The 18,889-nt window shown below is 43.9% G+C and overlaps 1 protein-coding gene across 1 annotated transcript; it reads right to left on the bottom strand.

Annotated features, from left to right (window-relative positions):
• Positions 1-16,710: 16,710 nt before the first annotated feature.
• Positions 16,711-18,084, bottom strand: LOC143818389 (uncharacterized). Its single transcript, XM_077299715.1, has 2 exons — positions 17,934-18,084; positions 16,711-17,808 (listed from the first exon to the last, which is right to left on the bottom strand). Exons 1-2 carry the CDS (start codon positions 18,059-18,061, stop codon positions 17,418-17,420), a joined length of 519 nt encoding a protein of 172 aa, XP_077155830.1. The 5' UTR covers positions 18,062-18,084; the 3' UTR covers positions 16,711-17,417.
• Positions 18,085-18,889: the final 805 nt, after the last annotated feature.

Here is an 18,889-nt window from a genome sequence, read left to right as displayed (position 1 = left end):
GCTACAGTGAAATATATGCAAAATAAACAAAGAGGTTTATAGATATACTGTATTAGATGGCAGTTATAACACTGCCAAACATAGAAAAATCATAGGGGCCTCCTATCCATGTAACAATATAGACTAGCAAGTGCTCAGTGAATAAAGGCACCCAAATGACACTTCATTATCATAATAATTAACCAAAACCAGCCTGATAGAGTCGTGTTGTAATCCAATCTAGACTCCTTTAAAGTGCATGCAAATAATATAAGATAGCCATAATAAGAATCAAAATGCCCATACTAAACCAACCTTAGGGACGGACGTGAGAAACAACCCCAACACGCGTTTCGCTGAAGTGCTTCCTTGGGGGCGTGGTGTGCAAATGAAAGCTGCAGGTATTAATAACGCTAGGCAGCCAATCACATGTAAGTGCGGGATCACGCGACGTTTCCAGGTGCAACGACGCCTGCCGAAAACCAAGGTACCAGCATCCAACGTCATCAGCCCGCGCCCGCCACTGACGCACCAGGAAGCGAGCGAAGGGCCGAAGACGTCACTAGAACGCTTGACCATGGCAACGGCCAAGCGAAGGCACGAGGCAGCACACACCGCAGACACAGGCAAGAATCGTGAAGCCGGGAAGTCACCAGAGAGTCTTTTTGAAAGGATATAATGACACATACCTTATAATAAAGGAAGACAGGAAAGCACCCAGGGTAAGTGAAAGGGAGTGAGAAACAAGAGTGCTGAAAGAAAAAGTGAAAGTGAGGAGTGGGTGAACTGAAAACAATATATCAATCCAACAAATACTGGTCACAAAAACATTAATTATGAAAAAATTTGAAAAAAGTATAAATTACTGGAATATGCACGTGCAATGAAATAATATATATACATGTAAATAAAGAAATATAAAAGGAAAATACATATATATATATATACATATGTATAGAAAAAATACACATGTACCAACATAAAAAAAGGAGGTCAATGAGTAAAACCTGTGATGGTGCAATGAGTGCAAGAAAAGAAATATGAAAAATAAAAAAAAAATGTGAATAATGAAACAAAAATAATAATTACGATGATGATCATACACATACATATATGGACAATAAAAACAAGAAAGAATGAATGAATAAAGTGCAAAGTGCACAGATTACATCAAAAGTGCATATATAGTGATTACTGGGAAATATACAGTAAATCCTCAAAAGGGAAGTGCAATACACCATAAGAACAAAACGGTATATATCAACGATTGCTAATAAATACATATATAATATATAAATGTGAGAGTCTTAAGTAAGAAGAACTGTATCCACATAATAAAAATAATACATGGAAAAATGTGTGTAGATACAAATATATATAGATAAATACATATATATATACTCACATATACATATACACATATACATACAAACTCAAACATAAATACATATACACTTGCACATATGCATAGACACACATACACAAATATAGGTAGTGATGAATGGTGACCACGATCCAATAACTCCTCTCTGTTCAATACAAAAGAATAAAGTACGCCAAACATAAGCCAATTCGGATGCTTGATCTCAAGAAAGCCTGTGTCAAAAGAAAAACCTGCAGCAGAAAGAAAAAGTGAGAATTAAAATCAATAAAATCAAACAAACACAACACAAAAGTTTACAAAAATGGAGCAAAACTGAGAGTCTCATTGAGTCCCTTAGGATGAATGCAATCAATTCTGAAAATCCAGCGGGTTTCAAGTTGGGCCAGCTTCTTCTTACTATCACCCCCATGTTTGTCGGTCAAGATGCAGTCGATACCACGAATCCTGAAATGCTTGCTGTTACAACCATGCTATAATTTAAAATGCCTAGCAATTGGCTTTAGTTGTTTATCCATCCGATAGTCAGCAGCATTCTGGATATCACGGACATGCTCTCTCACACTTACCCATAACTGACGGGATGTGAGACCCACATACACTAACCCACAAGGGCAAGTGGTGTAATAAATGACATTTTCAGTAGAACAAGTTATGTGATGTCTGATCTTAAATTCTTTTGACCCATCACTGGATCTAAAAGAGAAGGAATGTTCCAAGTACCTACATGCCGCACAATTCATACACGGAAAAAAGCCCCATCGCTGTTTTTTTGCACCAAAAATACCCTCCGGCTCCTGGCCCTTGTAATAGCTGTGACTGAGAAGGTCCCTTAGGTTACGATTTCTCCGATACGTAATAGAGGGTGAAAGAGAAATGTGTTCAGCCAGGACATGATCATGCCTAATCAATGGCCAATATCTTTCCAGAGACGACCTGACAGCAGATTAATTATTACAGAAAGTGGGTATAAATCTCACCTGAGGGTGGGAAGAAGACTTTATTTTGGACTCAATCTCCGGAAACAAAATAAGAGGAGGAAAACTTTTACGTTTTGAGATCTCAAACTTACCCATAAATATTGTGGGTTCAACGATGGGGGTCATCACATAACTCATTTAAGATAGATATTGCCTCTTGTTCCTTCGGTGTCCATTGTGAATTATCAACTGATTTTCTGGCACGTAGTTTCTTAAGAACCAGTTTTCTTGCGAATAAGTGTAGGTCTTTTACTGCAGTAAAAAAATCAAAAGATGAGGCCGCGGAGAAAGAAAGACCTAAACTGAGAACCTAAATCTGTGATTCAGTTAGTTTAAGTCAATACCTTCAACTTAGAAGAACAGTATGTCTTATTAAATAATTTCTGGAAATACTATATTCACAGTGCTCTTTGTCAATGAACATGTACAACAAGCCTCGGATATTCACAAAAACTCCACCTAAATGTTTATACTATATGATGGATATAAATCGTTTAATGACTTCTTATTGCCATCATTAATAGTAATTGAATATGCATACATTATGACACAACCATTAATGATCAGAATTTTACATTACTAGTCCATTCATCCCTATGCTAACATTCTAAATCAATTCACTCACAGTACATGCTTCAATAGGGCTTATCTGCTGACATACATTTTTTCATTCGACTTTAATTTTAATCAGACTGGCAGTAATTATCATAAAATTAAAATTGCAAACTGGCAGGAAACTTAGATTAGTAGCATCACTCCAGCATGGAAATAAAAATAAAAAATACTGGAGTGATGCTTTAAATGACTATATGCAAGGTGATCAGCAATCGTTTACTGGCCTTATTCTATGTACATTCTATGACCATTCTATGATCGCTAATCTAGTTCTGGGCACATAGAATATCATGTTATTGGCAGAACATGTCCTGCTTACCCTGGACGAGGCGCTCCAATAACAATCATTTTTAAGCAAGTTTAAAGGGATATTCTCATGGGGATAACTTTTTCTGGGGATCTGACCACCATGGCCCCAAGTGAAACTGAGAATGATGAAGCCCAACTGAATGGACCAGAGGTCGGTCATATGCACCGAAGATTTCTGGTTTTCGGCACGGCGCATGATCGACCTCTGCTCCATCCATAGGCCTGGTTCTCGGGATCTCTGAGGGCCATGGTGGGTGAGGCCGCAGCGACTTAAAAATAATCCCTTATCTCTTGAATAGTAGTTAATTTTCCAATTTGAAAATTCCCATTTAAAAATCATCACACCAGACAACATTTGGCTCAATGATCAGATAATTGCAGCAGATGTAGACGAGCCAATAATCAGGAATGAGCATTCCTTTGAGCTCTTATTTCTTATCAGCCTGGCTAAATAAGGTGGACACTAGGACTTTGTGTAAAAAACTTGTTTTATTTAAACAGTACAGCACAGCTTTAACAGGCAATTTCAAGTGATTTTCAAAAATTATTTGTGGTCCATAATGGAAAAAACAATTATGCTGCACATTTCTCTACCATTTAAAATGTCTTAGAAATTCCAGCATTTAGTGATTAAAAATGAAATCTGCAGTGAGCGACTCACTTTCCTAGATAGATGTTGTAGAGATTTTCAAGCTATTAAGGCTGGTTTCACATTTGCGGTTGTGTCCGCAGCGTTTGTACCGCATATATCTGCATGCGTTTTGTATTCCTATATTTAACATTAGGGACGCATGCGTTTTTGCTTTTTCGCGTTTTGCCGCGTTTGACGACGCATGCGTCGTTTCGTCGTTTGCGGCTTGGCACGGAAATGCAACATGTAATAATTTTTAGAGGTGTAAATTTGCCACCTGGAAATGCATGCGGTCGATTGCGCAAGGATTGCGACAAAAAAACGCATTGCTGTCTATATGAACGCATGCGTTTACAAGCACATGCGTTTGGTTGCGTTCATGAACGCATGCATTCCACAAGAGAAAAACATGTCTAGACACTGATAAGCCACCCCCCACATACAAGATGATAAAGGGAGGGTGTGGACAGTTGCAGGTCACTTCTCAGCAGACAGCCAAGCAGAGCAGACAGACCACAGCACATTGGAGAAAACAAGCCTCTGAACAATGTGAGTATATCCTAGCCAATGCCTTTATTTTCTATTTTCTTTCTCTGCATGTCCTAATTTCTGCCATTTCTTTCTTTCTACATGCATCAGAATGTCTTCTTCGGATTCTTCTCATGAGGAGCTTCTTCCTGGGCCGTCTGAAGTCGAGCATGTCAGTGAAGTGAGTACTTGCCTCGTCAGATTGGTAAGTATTCACTGTCACATCTACACATGTGACAGTTTGAATTTTTCTTTTTTTTAGAGCTCTTCTTCTACTGCGGCAGAGACAGGGCAGGAGCAGTGGAGTCAAGGTCCGGTGGAAAGACGGCAGCGGGTACATATACAAGGCTGACTGTTATCTTGAATCTTCCTTTCTTTCCATTCGTATTTCTTAACTTTTTTCTTCTGGAATCCTTTTGTATGTTGACTTTCCTATTCATGCCATTTCTCAGCATCTTTTTTCTTTCTTTTCCTTATGTTAATTGAGCAAACTTTAATGACTTTATTTAATTTTTAGGTTTCACAACGGGAGGATGATCTTAATGAGAATGACCTACTCATCTCGCTGGTCCAGGAGCGAGTTCCATTGTGGGACACCCGGGATCCACTGCACTCAAACAACGTCATGATCCGGCGCTTATGGAATGAGGTGGCCAAAGAGATGTGGGATGGCTCGAACAATGCCCCGACACGGGTCCGGAATGCATTTGGTAAGTATTGCACTGCAGTGTGAAGCAGCAGAGACCTTGGCCGTGCTCACTCGACGGTGTGTGATGAAAGAAACTCTCAGGAGTTTCTGTCATCACACACAGTTGTGTGAGCACGGCCAAAAGTCCTTTTTCTGACCACAATTTTTTTTTAACAGTGGCCAAAGTCAAAACACGTTGGCGTTCGATGAAGGACCGCTTCAACAAGGACCTGCGTCAAGAGAGCCGTGTTCCCAGTGGTTCAGGAGCAAGGATCAGAAGATACAAATACCATCGAGTTCTGGCATTTTTAAGACCGGTCCTTACCCAGAGAATGTAAGTATCACGTGCATTAGGTTGTATTGTATTGCCATAATCTGTATTTTTATATTCCACAGGATTTTGCGTCTGGTTAATATTTGGTATTAATTTTCTTTTTCCTTTTTTCACAGCACATACAGCACTACTGTTGGCCCAGGTGTTGTGAATTCCGTTCTCGGGCTCCCTCCTGTGGTCATGAGTGGTACTTTGTGAGTTCTGTTCATGGCTCCCTCTGGTGGCTTTGAGTGTTACGGCTGGTCTGTAGCTGGACCCCAGCTGCCTCGTTTCCTGCTAGGCTTGCTGCCTATTTAACTCCATCTGGACCTTTACTTGTTGCCTGCTGTCGTTGTATTCAGTACTGGTTCAGATCTCTCTGGGACTTCCCTTGTGACCTGTCTCCTCGTGGAGAAGCTAAGTTCATGCTAGTCCATTTTTGCTCATTGCTTTCTGAAAATGTTTCTCAGTATATGATGAGTTCAGTCCAGCTTGCTTATATGCTATTTGATTGCTAGCTGGAAGCTCTGGGGTGCGGAGTTGCGCCCCTCACATCGTGAGTCGGTGTGGGGGTCTTTTTGTATTCTCTGCGTGGATAATTTTGGTAGTATTTTATACTGACCGCACAGATTCCTTGCTATCCTCTGACTATTTAGTTATTAGCGGGCCTCATTTGCTAAAACCTGTTTTCATTTCTATGTTTGTGTTTTCCCCTTATCTCACCGTTATTATTTGTGGGGGGCTGCTCTCACTTTGGGGAAAATTTCTCTGAGGCAAGTGAGGCTTTGTTTCTCTCTAGGGGTAGCTAGTTTCTCAGGCTGTGAAGAGGCGTCTAGGCCGAGTTAGGTACGCTCCACGGCTGCCTATAGTGTGTTTTGATAGGATTAGGATTGCGGTCAGTAACGTTCCCACATTCCCAGAGCTTGTCCTTATTTTTGATTTACTTATTTGGTCAGTTCATGTGTTCCTAACCACCAGAACCATAACAGTACAGCAGGCCCGTAAAGTGTTAATGCATCGCAAAAGAGGGATAAGAGAAGCTCTGGGGTTTTTTTTTTTCCTCTGCAGTGTGTTTAGCCTCTCTCCTCCCCTTAATCTCTGGGTGGTTCAGGACTCAGCTGCAGATATGGACATTCAAGGTCTGTCTTCTTGTGTGGATCAGCTTGCTACAAGGATACAAAGCATTCAGGATTATGTAGTTCACAGTCCTATGTCTGAACCTAAAATACCAATTCCTGAGCTGTTCTCTGGAGATAGATCTAGGTTTTTGAATTTCAAAAATAATTGCAAATTGTTTCTTTCTCTGAGACCTCGTTCCTCTGGTGACCCTGCTCAGCAAGTTAAAATTATTATTTCTTTGTTACGTGGTGACCCTCAAGATTGGGCATTCTCCCTGGCGCCAGGAGATCCTGCATTGCTAAATGTGGATGTGTTTTTTCTGGCGCTTGGATTGCTTTATGAGGAACCTAATCTAGTAGACCAGGCAGAAAAGATTTTGCTGGCTCTCTCTCAGGGTCAGGATGAAGCAGAGGTTTACTGTCAGAAGTTTAGGAAGTGGTCTGTGCAAACTCAATGGAATGAGTGTGCCCTGGCAGCGATTTTCAGAAAGGGTCTTTCTGAAGCCCTTAAGGATGTTATGGTGGGGTTCCCCACGCCTGCGGGTCTGAATGAGTCAATGACTTTGGCCATTCAGATTGATCGGCGTTTGCGGGAGCGCAAACCTGTGCACCATCTGGTTTTTTTTTCTGAACAGAAGCCTGAGTCTATGCAATGTGACAGGATTCTGACCAGAATTGAACGGCAAAATCACAGATGTCAGAATGGGTTGTGCTTTTATTGTGGTGACTCCACTCATGTTAACTCTGATTGTTCTAAGCGCACAAAGAGGTTCGCTAAGTCTGTCACCATTGGTACTGTACAGCCTAAATTCATTTTGTCTGTTACTTTGATTTTCTCTCTGTCATCCTACTCTGCTTTGGCTTTTGTGGATTCAGGCGCTGCCCTGAATTTGATGGATTTTTCATTTGCCAGGCGCTGTGGTTTTATCTTGGAGCCATTGCAATTCCCTATTCCACTAAAGGGAATTGATGCTACGCCATTGGCCAAGAATAAGCCTCAGTACTGGACTCAAGTGACTATGTGCATGACTCCTGCACATCAGGAGGTTATTCGCTTTCTGGTGTTACATAATTTGCATGATGTTGTCGTGTTGGGTCTGCCATGGCTGCAGGTTCATAATCCAGTCCTGGATTGGAAAGCAATGTCTGTGTCAAGTTGGGGTTGTCAAGGGGTACATGGCGATGTTCCTTTGGTGTCAATTGCTTCTTCTACTCCTTCTGAAGTCCCTGAATTTTTGTCGGATTACCAGGATGTATTTGATGAGCCCAAATCCAGTGCCCTACCTCCTCATAGGGATTGTGATTGTGCTATAAATTTGATTCCTGGTAGTAAGTTCCCTAAGGGTCGACTTTTTAATTTGTCTGTACCAGAACATACCGCTATGCGGACTTATATAAAGGAGTCTTTGGAGAAAGGGCATATTCGTCCGTCCTCATCACCTTTGGGTGCAGGGTTCTTTTTTGTGGCCAAGAAGGATGGTTCTCTGAGACCCTGTATAGATTATCGCCTTCTAAATAAAATCACGGTCAAATTTCAGTACCCTTTGCCTCTGCTGTCCGATCTGTTTGCTCGGATTAGGGGGGCTAGTTGGTTCACCAAGATAGATCTTCGAGGAGCTTATAATATTGTGCGTATAAAGCAGGGCGATGAATGGAAAACAGCATTTAATACGCCCGAAGGTCATTTTGAGTACCTGGTGATGCCTTTTGGGCTTTCTAATGCCCCTTCTGTGTTTCAGTCCTTCATGCACGACATTTTCCGAGAGTATCTGGATAAATTTATGATTGTGTACCTGGATGATATTTTGGTCTTTTCTGATGATTGGGAGTCTCATGTGAAGCAGGTTAGGATGGTGTTTCAGGTCCTGCGTGCCAATGCCTTGTTTGTGAATGGCTCTAAATGTCTCTTTGGAGTCCAGAAGGTTTCCTTTTTGGGCTTTATTTTTTCCCCTTCTACTATCGAGATGGATCCAGTTAAAGTCCAGGCCATTTATGACTGTGCTCAACCTACATCGGTGAAGAGTCTTCAAAAGTTCTTGGGCTTTGCTAATTTTTACCGTCGCTTCATCACTAATTTTTCTAGTGTGGTTAAGCCTTTGACGGATTTGACTAGAAAGGGTGCTGATGTGACGAATTGGTCTTCTGCGGCCGTTGAGGCCTTTCAGGAGCTGAAACGTCGGTTTTCTTCGGCTCCTGTCTTGCGTCAGCCTGATGTCTCTCTTCCCTTTCAGGTCGAGGTTGATGCTTCTGAGATTGGAGCAGGGGCTGTCTTGTCTCAGAGAAGCTCTGATGGCTCGGTGATGAGACCATGTGCTTTCTTTTCTAGAAAGTTTTCGCCTGCCGAGCGGAATTATGATGTTGGTAATCGGGAGTTGTTGGCAATGAAGTGGGCATTTGAGGAGTGGCGACATTGGCTTGAGGGAGCCAAGCATCGTGTGGTGGTCTTGACGGATCACAAGAATTTGATTTATCTCGAGTCTGCCAAGCGGTTAAATCCTAGACAAGCTCGATGGTCGCTGTTTTTCTCCCGTTTTGATTTCGTGGTTTCGTACCTTCCGGGCTCAAAGAATGTGAAGGCTGATGCCCTTTCTAGGAGTTTTGTGCCTGACTCTCCGGGAGTTTCTGAACCGGCTGGTATCCTCAGAGAGGGGGTGATCTTGTCTGCCATCTCCCCTGATTTGCGGCGGGTGCTGCAGGAATTTCAGGCCGATAGACCTGACCGTTGTCCACCGGAGAGACTGTTTGTCCCGGATAGATGGACCAGTAGATTTATTTCCGAGGTTCATTCTTCGGTGTTAGCGGGTCATCCTGGGATTTTTGGTACCAGGGATTTGGTGGCTAGGTCCTTTTGGTGGCCTTCTTTGTCGCGGGATGTGCGTTCCTTTGTGCAATCCTGTGGGATTTGTGCTCGGGCCAAGCCTTGCTGTTCTCGTGCCAGTGGTCTGCTTTTGCCTTTGCCTGTCCCGAAGAGGCCTTGGATGCATATTTCCATGGATTTTATTTCGGATCTTCCAGTCTCTCAGAGGATGTCTGTCATCTGGGTGGTTTGTGATCGTTTTTCTAAAATGGTCCATTTGGTGCCCTTGCCGAAGTTACCTTCCTCCTCTGATTTGGTTCCGCTGTTTTTTCAGAATGTGGTTCGTTTACATGGTATTCCGGAGAACATTGTGTCTGATAGAGGGTCCCAGTTTGTGTCCAGATTTTGGCGGTCCTTTTGTGCTAAGATGGGCATTGATTTCTCTTTTTCTTCGGCCTTCCATCCTCAGACGAATGGCCAAATCGAACGAACTAATCAGACCTTGGAAACTTATCTGAGATGTTTTGTTTCTTCTGATCAGGATGATTGGGTGACTTTTTTGCCATTGGCTGAGTTCGCCCTCAATAATCGGGCTAGTTCTGCTACTTTGGTTTCACCTTTTTTTTGTAATTCTGGTTTTCATCCTCGTTTTTCCTCAGGTCAGGTTGAGCCTTCTGACTGTCCTGGGGTGGATTCTGTGGTGGATAGGTTGCAGCAGATTTGGAACCACGTAGTGGACAATTTGACGTTGTCACAGGAGAGGGCTCAGCGCTTTGCTAATCGCCGTCGCTGTGTGGGTCCCCGACTTCGTGTGGGGGATTTGGTATGGTTGTCATCTCGTTATGTTCCTATGAAGGTTTCCTCTCCTAAGTTCAAACCTCGTTTCATCGGTCCTTATAAGATTTCAGAAATCCTCAATCCGGTACCATTCATAATGTGTTCCATAGGTCATTGTTGCGGAGGTATGTGGTGCCTGTGGTTCCTTCTGTTGATCCTCCTGCTCCAGTGCTGGTCGAGGGAGAATTGGAGTATGTGGTGGAGAAGATCTTGGATTCTCGTATTTCGAGATGGAAGCTTCAGTACTTGGTTAAATGGAAGGGCTATGGTCAGGAGGATAATTCCTGGGTTGTTGCCTCTGATGTCCATGCTGCCGATTTGGTTCGTGCCTTTCATTTGGCTCATCCTGATTGGCCTGGGGGCTCTCGTGAGGGTTCGGTGACCCCTCCTCAAGGGGGGGTACTGTTGTGAATTCCGTTCTCGGGCTCCCTCCTGTGGTCATGAGTGGTACTTTGTGAGTTCTGTTCATGGCTCCCTCTGTTGGCTTTGAGTGTTACGGCTGGTCTGTAGCTGGACCCCAGCTGCCTCGTTTCCTGCTAGGCTTGCTGCCTATTTAACTCCATCTGGACCTTTACTTGTTGCCTGCTGTCGTTGTATTCAGTACTGGTTCAGATCTCTCTGGGACTTCCCTTGTGACCTGTCTCCTCGTGGAGAAGCTAAGTTCATGCTAGTCCATTTTTGCTCATTGCTTTCTGAAAATGTTTCTCAGTATATGATGAGTTCAGTCCAGCTTGCTTATATGCTATTTGATTGCTAGCTGGAAGCTCTGGGGTGCGGATTTGCGCCCCTCACATCGTGAGTCGGTGTGGGGGTCTTTTTGTATTCTCTGCATGGATAATTTTGGTAGTATTTTATACTGACCGCACAGATTCCTTGCTATCCTCTGACTATTTAGTTATTAGCGGGCCTCATTTGCTAAAACCTGTTTTCATTTCTATGTTTGTGTTTTCCCCTTATCTCACCGTTATTATTTGTGGGGGGCTGCTCTCACTTTGGGGAAAATTTCTCTGAGGCAAGTGAGGCTTTGTTTCTCTCTAGGGGTAGCTAGTTTCTCAGGCTGTGAAGAGGCGTCTAGGCCGAGTTAGGTACGCTCCACGGCTGTCTATAGTGTGTTTTGATAGGATTAGGATTGCGGTCAGTAAAGTTCCCACATTCCCAGAGCTTGTCCTTATTTTTGGTTTACTTATTTGGTCAGTTCATGTGTTCCTAACCACCAGAACCATAACACCCAGGTTCTGGAGCGGTCCTCCATCCGACAGCCACGGATCCATCCCAGCCATCCAGCAGTGCAGCAGCAAGTGGGCCTTCCACACTAACTGGAGACCAGGGAGCTGGTCCATCAGGTCTTCCCCTTTCACAGTCCTCTTCCACTGCCCCTTTTTTTTTGGGCTCCTCCCGGCAGCGGCAGAGGGCTTTGAACAGGTCACTCATGCCCGAGTTTTTTCACTTGAGCTCGGTTTTACATGAAGCAATCAAGGCTTTGGGTGACCGAATGGATGTTTCACATAGCCTCTTGAATGCACGTATCCAGGAGGTCAGCAAAAGCCTTGACCAAGTGAAAGTCAACCTCCAGAGGCCAGCACATAATTTTTTTAACCAAATTGAGCAGGGCATGTCGGAACACCTTACTCCTGCTGAGTGTCATGCAGGCCTGCAATGCTGCTTACGTGCAGGCTATGCAGCAGAGTCGGTATTTCCAGCAGACAGTGTCGGCATATCCACCTGTGCCTTCACTGTCACGATTTACCTCAATGCCGACCTCTGCTGCATACCACTGCACGGCCACCTCAATTCCTTCCACAGCCGGACACCACTACAGCACCACCACCTTGCCGAGTGCAGTTGGACATCCCACCGTTACCACCATGACAACCGCTGCTCCTGCTTGGACCTCCTCCTCTGACACCACGATGCAGCAGGACCCTGGCATGGCCTTCCGTACCGCCGCCACCACCACGGTGCAGCAGAACCCTGGCATGGCCTTCCGTACCGCCACCACCACGATGCAGCAGGACCCTGGCATGGCCTTCCGTACTGCCACCACCACGATGCAGCAGGACCCTTGCATGGCCTTCCGCTCTACAAGCGCTAAGGACTCTTGCATGGCCTTCCGCTCTACGAGCGCTATGGACTCTGGCATGGCTGCACACTCTACGAGCACTATGGACTCTGGCATGGCTGCACGCTCTACGAGCGCTATGGACTCTGGCATTACATCACGCTCTACGAGTACTATGGAGTCTGACACAGTGCAGCCGGACCCTGAAAGGTCACCCACCATGACCATGCCACGCCATATGAGCCCACCAAGACCTCCCACAACCAGGCAAACAAAAAAAACACACAAAAAAAGCAGTGCCGCGCTTAGTAACCCGATGTTTACCGTGGTTACCAGCGTAAAAGTAAAAAAAACAAACCGTACATACTCACATTCCGGTGTCCTTCAGGTCCCTTGCCTTCTGCTTCCCGCACTGACTGACTGCCGGCCGGAGCAGATCACAGCAGTAACATCACCGCTGTGATCTGCTTTCACTTTACGGCGGCACTCAGTCAGAGCGGGAAGCGGACTGCAAGGGACCTGAAGGACACCGGAATGTGAGTATGTACGGTTTTTTTTTTTTTACTTTTACGCTGGTAACCAGGGTAAACATCGGGTTGCTAAGCGCGGCCTTGCGCTTAGTAACCCGATGTTTACCCTGGTTACCCGGGACCTCGGCATCGTTGGTCGCTGGAGAGCGGTCTGTGTGACAGCTCTCCAGCGACCACACAACGACTTTCCAACGATCACGGCCATGTCGTATCGCTGGTCGTGATCGTTGGAAAGTTGCAGAGTGTGACAGTACCCTTAGTTCTTTTCTGCGGACAGCCATATCACAGCATATTTTGTAGTGAAATATAAAGTTTGGATGTCCTCCTAATAAATATGAAGCAGATTTTTTACATCAGAATTATGTTGTTATGGTAAAATATTTAATAGTTTAGAAAATAAAGTGCAAACTTACCCAGGGATCATGGAAAGTACCTGCACAGCAAGCCCTTGACATTTATCAGCACTGACACATTGTTTCAGTCGTTGCACTTAGCAAATGGTGTGATTTTGTTTCTCAAGGCTTGTTTATGTGTCACCAAATATGAGCCTGTATTGCACATTTTTTGTGATAAATGGGCTAGGAGAAAAAAAATGATGGATGCTGGAGACAGAACATATCCTTCTCTCGAGGATTGCATGGATCAGCAATGTGGCATTACAAATGTTGTTTGTTTGGTATACGGATCATTTAGTGACAGAACACTGAATTGCTCAACTTTATTTTGTGGACAGTTGAGCAAGTAAGATTGTTTTATCCGAAAAGAAGTGGTAAAACTTTTCAAAAAAGCTATGGTCACTTTTTAACGTGAGAAGAAAGATGGGTATAGACATTTTCAAGTTGCTATTTAACTCTTTAATAAATGTTAATTATTTTTACATTGGTTTTCATTGCTGATGGGTGCAAAACAAGTGAAATGAAAAGGAATAGAGAGACAAATTCTCTCACTGTGGCATATTTTTTTTTCATGAAATGAGGGCATGTTGATGAATACACTAAATGGGTTAAAACAGTAGCAGTTTATGTCCAGTATTCCTTTGCCCATATTTCCAATCATAAAATTGGAAAACTAAAATGAAGTCTGAGGTCATTCTGTGAAGTCTGGCCTACTTCTCAGAATGATCTCCTGATGAAGAAGCAAAATGCGATTTGGGGAGTCTGCTCAGGTTTTCCCTGTTTGCCAACCTTGTTTTGTCCACAGGTATCTACCATTACATTTATTAATCATAATTTAATATTATGGGAGATTTCATCCTGTGGTTTCCATTGTGGGTTTGCTGGTCTTTGTAAGGCTAGGTTCACATTTGCGGTTGAGTCTGCAGTGTCTCGTCCGCAACCGCAACGCATTGCAAAACGCATGCAAACGCATGATAACGCTGCATTTTTTTCCTCAACAACTTACGCATGACAGGTAAAAAAAGCAACGTTTGCACGCGTTTACATGCGATTACATGCGTTTTTGCATGCGTTTGCGTATTTTATGCACATACGTTTGAAAGGAAACATTGTTTCAAGAAGAATTTCCTTGAAACAAGCCACGCCAAATGGGCGTGGCTCATGGGATTTCTCTATATAAACCCTTGTACAGATGAAATGCTCACATTTTGCTCCTGTATCCTATGTCAAGATGGATCTTCGCATGGAGAGTTTCTATCGGAATCTGGATTTGTATGTCAACTTGTTTCTTTCCTTTGCATTTGCTTGTGAGCAAGAACGGAAAAGAGAACAACAGAAAAAACGGTGTCAGCGCTTTTGGCAGCACCACTCCTTATTCAGTGAGCTCCGTGAAAACCCACAGAAATATTTCGAGTACACGAGGATGTCTCGACAGCTTTATGGAATTGCTGGACTGTGTACAAGAAGCCATCAGGAGGCAGGACACCCAGCTCCGTAGAGCAATTCCTGCTGAGGAACATCTGGTGGTGACACTAATGTACATAATATTTAAACATTAACACCTGTCATAATTATTATTCTGCAATGTACTTAATATTTTCCCCTTTTTTTCTTTTGCTAAAATACTGTCCTATATACTATTGTTATAAAAGCCATGTTCTTTCTTTCTTTCTTTCTTTCTTTCTTTCTTTCTTTCTTTCTTTCTTTCTTTCTCTTTTTTTCAAAACCCCAAGTCAGAAAAATTATTTTAGTTTTGATTTATATTTTCTTTCTCTATTCGGCAGATTCCTGGCTAACGGAGATAGCCTATTATCGCTCCATTTCCAGTTCCGGATAGGAATTTCCACACTCTCTGGGATTGTCGCAGACACTTGCCAGGCTTTGTGGGATGTTCTCTGTGCGGAATTTATCCCCCTACTCATCACGGAAATCTGGCAGCAAACTGCAGACCAATTTTTTGAAGTGTGTGATTTCACCAACTGTTTGGAGCAGTGGACGAGAAACTTATCAGGATTACCAAACCGGCTGGACCTGGATCCGAGTGCTTTAATTATAAAAAATATTTTTTCATAGTGCTCATGGCGATTGCAGCTGTGGACTGTAGGTTTTTCGCTGTGGACATTGGATCTTTTGGCCGTGGTAATGACTCACAGACATTTAAAAACGTGGACATATTCCAAAGTTTGTATGGGAATCATTTTAATTTCCCCCTGCCACAACACTCAAGGCCCGCCAATGCCATTTGTTGTGGTTGAGGATGAGGGCTTTCAGATGTGTGGAAACCTCCTGAAATCATACTCCAGTCTGGACTTGAACCACACAAAAAGGATTTTTAATTACAGACTGACCAGGGCAAGAAGAACTGTTGAGTGTGCCTTTGGTATCCTTGTCTCAAAATGGTGCATTTTAGGGACAGCTATTAATCTAAAAATTTAGCCAGTCGATGAGGTGGTCAAGGCGTGTGTGGTTCTGCACAACTATATAATGGCTAAAGAGCGACCCAACATTGAACTTGATGAACCTGTTTCTAACCCATTGCCAGATTACCATCATCACCCTTTCAGGACAACCATTGAAGTTGCCCAAATGAGAAATACATTTGCGTCCTACTTTTTTTATGAGCGTGGACGTCTGTCCTGGCAAGATGACATGGTTTAGTGTTCTTGTAATGTTGTGCTCTGTTATGTACCTGTAATTTAAATTTACTTTAATGTTTACTGACAATAAAACACCTATAGTTAAACATCTGTTCCAAGTGTCCTCTATATTAGACTAATAATTATTAGAGGTTAATAAGGTGATCACCGGTTAACAACTACAGTTTTTATATAGTTCACTCGCTGTATCATGCAGATTGCATAAGACAGGGATTGGATTATAACCAAATTGGGTTATGTAACCCATGCTTTACACTACATCTCTTCTCTCTGAGGTCACTGCTATGGTAGGTGACATTAGATTAGTTCCATCATCTCTTCAGTCTGCATTTCTCTATTTCTATATATTACTGCAGACTGAAGAGATGTTGGAGCTAATCCACCTCATATCTGTACTCACCTGCCGTGTGTCAGAACTAGTGCACTCAGGATGCAGAAAACACTGCATCCTTAGCCCACTAGTGCTGACACCTGGACAGGTGAGCATTCTTGACCCCTAACCTTTTTTGCTGTATTAATATATTTATTTTTGGAGGATTTTCATTCCTCTTTGTCTTTTTGCCACCTCATAGCTCCATTACACACACAAGAAGCAATGCTGCTGGTAAAGCAAATAAAAAAGAGGAGCTGTATATTGTGTGTCATGGAGATAAGAGGTGGCAAAAAGACTGTGTGTATACTGCGACATGTGTGTTGACGGCGCACGGTGTGTGTTGCCGGCGACAAAAGAGACAAAGATCAAGCAGTGATTGGGGCAAAACAAAACAAATTTATTTAAAAAAAATAACTTTTATGAACTGAGGGGAAAATGTTATGGACCGGGGGGGGGTGGATCTGGGAGGATTGGCTATGGGTGGATGAAGAAGGGGTTCCAGGGGAAGGGGTAACTAAACTAGTGGGGTCTGGGAGGTCAAGGATGGAAGTAGACACATTAGGAGTGGAAGCATGGGACTGGAGAGGAGCATTGGCAGGGAGAGAAAAACTGGACAACACAGACACATTGGGAGGTAAGGGTGGACGTAGCACAACACTTCTGCTGGCTTTAGTTCGTTTTAATTTATGTCCACTTTTCTGCGAGATCCTCCTTTTTTTGTTTCTCCTTGGGATGGTGGGAGTGGTTTGCTCAGCAGGGCATGCAGATTGTTGACCCGGCCTGGTGGTGGCAGAGGACAGCCGTGCAGGATCTGGACCTGGCCTGGGGGTGGCAGTTGATGGCCGTGCAGGATCTGGACCCGACCTGTTGGTGGAGGTGGATGGCCATGCAGGATCTGGACCGGGCATGGTGGTGGAGGTGGACGGCTGTGCAGGAGCAGGACTCTGCATGGTGGTGGTGGTGGAGTGGCTTTCAGCAGCACCCGGCATGGTGGGGGTGTGGTGGTGTGAGGCAGGACTGGGCATGGTGGTGGCCGTACAGTGGTATGCAGCAGAACTCGGTATAGAGGTTAAGTGTGTAATTGGTTGCACAGGTGGAAATACCACCTGTGCCTGGTGATAGTACCGAGTCTGCTGCATAGCCTGAATGTAAGCAGTGTTGCAGGCCTGCATCACGTTGAGCTGGAGTTCAGGCATAAGGTGTTCCAACATCCCCTGCTCTATCTTGTTAAAAAAAATGGTGTGCTGGTCTCTGGAGGTCGGCTTCCAGGTGGTTAAGGCACTGGTTGACATCCTGGAAAAGTGTGTTAATATGAGTCAGACCACTTTCCAGTCTATCTCCCAGCGCCTTTAAGCCATTTTGGAAGACCGAGCTCAAGTGAATAAACTCAGGCATGAGTAACCTGTCTGAGGTCTTCTGCCGTTGGCGGGAAGAGCTCAAAAAGAAAAGAGGCAGGGGACTGGGACAGGGGAACACCTGAAGGACCAGCTGCCTGTTCTCCAGCCTGTGACGCCGACCACTTGCTGCTTTGCTGGTGGATGGCTGGGACTGGTCCATGGCAGTTCGATGAGGGACCGCTCCAGAGGAAGATCCAGGTTCGAGGGTGCTGCTACAGGTTCTGTGAAAAGAAAAGAAAAACATTACTACCAAAAAATAACAATTGTAAAAGCGCCAACTCCTGTGGACTAGAAAAACTCAGATTAGGGAATACAACACAATGGAATACTACACAAAGGTACTTACTTTCTCGGAGCAAGGACAGGCTTCAGAAAATCCAGCACCCGGTGGTATTTGTATTTCCCAATCCTTGCTGCAGCACCACTGCGAACTTGGATTTCTTGTCTCAGGTCCTTGTTGAAGCGATCCTTCATCGATCGCCAATGAGTTTTGACTTTGATCACTGTGAATAGGGAAAAAAAGAATTTTTAAACAATGCACTTTAGGCAGAGATCCCACAACCGTGTGTGATGCGACAAACTCGCAGGAGTTTATCGCATCACACACGGTTGTGTGATCCCGGCCTTCAGGTTCACTGCCACATCAGACCACACTGCAATACTTACGAAAAGCCTTTCTGACATGGCATTGTCCCAGTCATCATCAGCGCTTGGGCCACCTCATTCCACAGCCGTCAAATCACCACAGCGTCTGAGTGCTGCTGCTCCCAGGTGTCCCACAACGCAACTCGCTCCTGCACCAGGATGATGAGAAGGTCGTTGTCAATAAAGCCCTCCTCCCGTTGTGGGACCTAGAAATAAAAAAAAATGTTAGAAAGATAAAACATTAGGGCAGAGACACACTGCTGTATTTCTCGTGCTAGAATCGCATTGTAAAACTCGTACTGGCTGTTGGCTCTCCTAACCTGTGCTTGACAGCTGCATAGTAATCCATCATACTGTTATGCTTGGGTCAGGAGAGGTGCCGGCCAGTCCGTGCAGTGCGATGCGATTATCGCAGGTGGAATACGGCAGTGAGTCTCTGCCCTTAAAACAAAAACAGTCAAAAAAAGTCAAGAGTCTCAAAAACAGTCAAGAATAAATAAAAAAAGGCAAGAGTACCAACAACAGTCAAAAATAAATTAAAAAAGTCAAGAATACTTACACGCCGTCTTGCCACCTGAGTTTGGGCCTGAGTCTGCTGCTCCTGTTCATCTGCACTGGAAGGGTTCTGTAAAAATAAAAATAAATATTTTGCCACAT

This window comes from Ranitomeya variabilis, chromosome 3 (assembly GCF_051348905.1).
Source record: "Ranitomeya variabilis isolate aRanVar5 chromosome 3, aRanVar5.hap1, whole genome shotgun sequence".
Lineage (NCBI taxonomy): Eukaryota > Metazoa > Chordata > Amphibia > Anura > Dendrobatidae > Ranitomeya > Ranitomeya variabilis.
The sequence above is the reverse complement of the archived record's forward strand: the minus strand, read 5'-3'. Positions and strand labels throughout refer to the sequence as shown.

Excerpts from the sequence above, each read along its gene's own strand:
- LOC143818389 (XM_077299715.1), bottom strand. The coding sequence starts at position 18,061 with ATGAAGGATCGCTTCAACAAGGACCTGAGACAAGAAATCCAAGTTCGC. Across the intron at positions 17,809-17,933 it reads CCTGTCCTTGCTCCGAGAAA|AACCTGTAGCAGCACCCTCG; the intron begins GTAAGTACCTTT and ends TTCTTTTCACAG.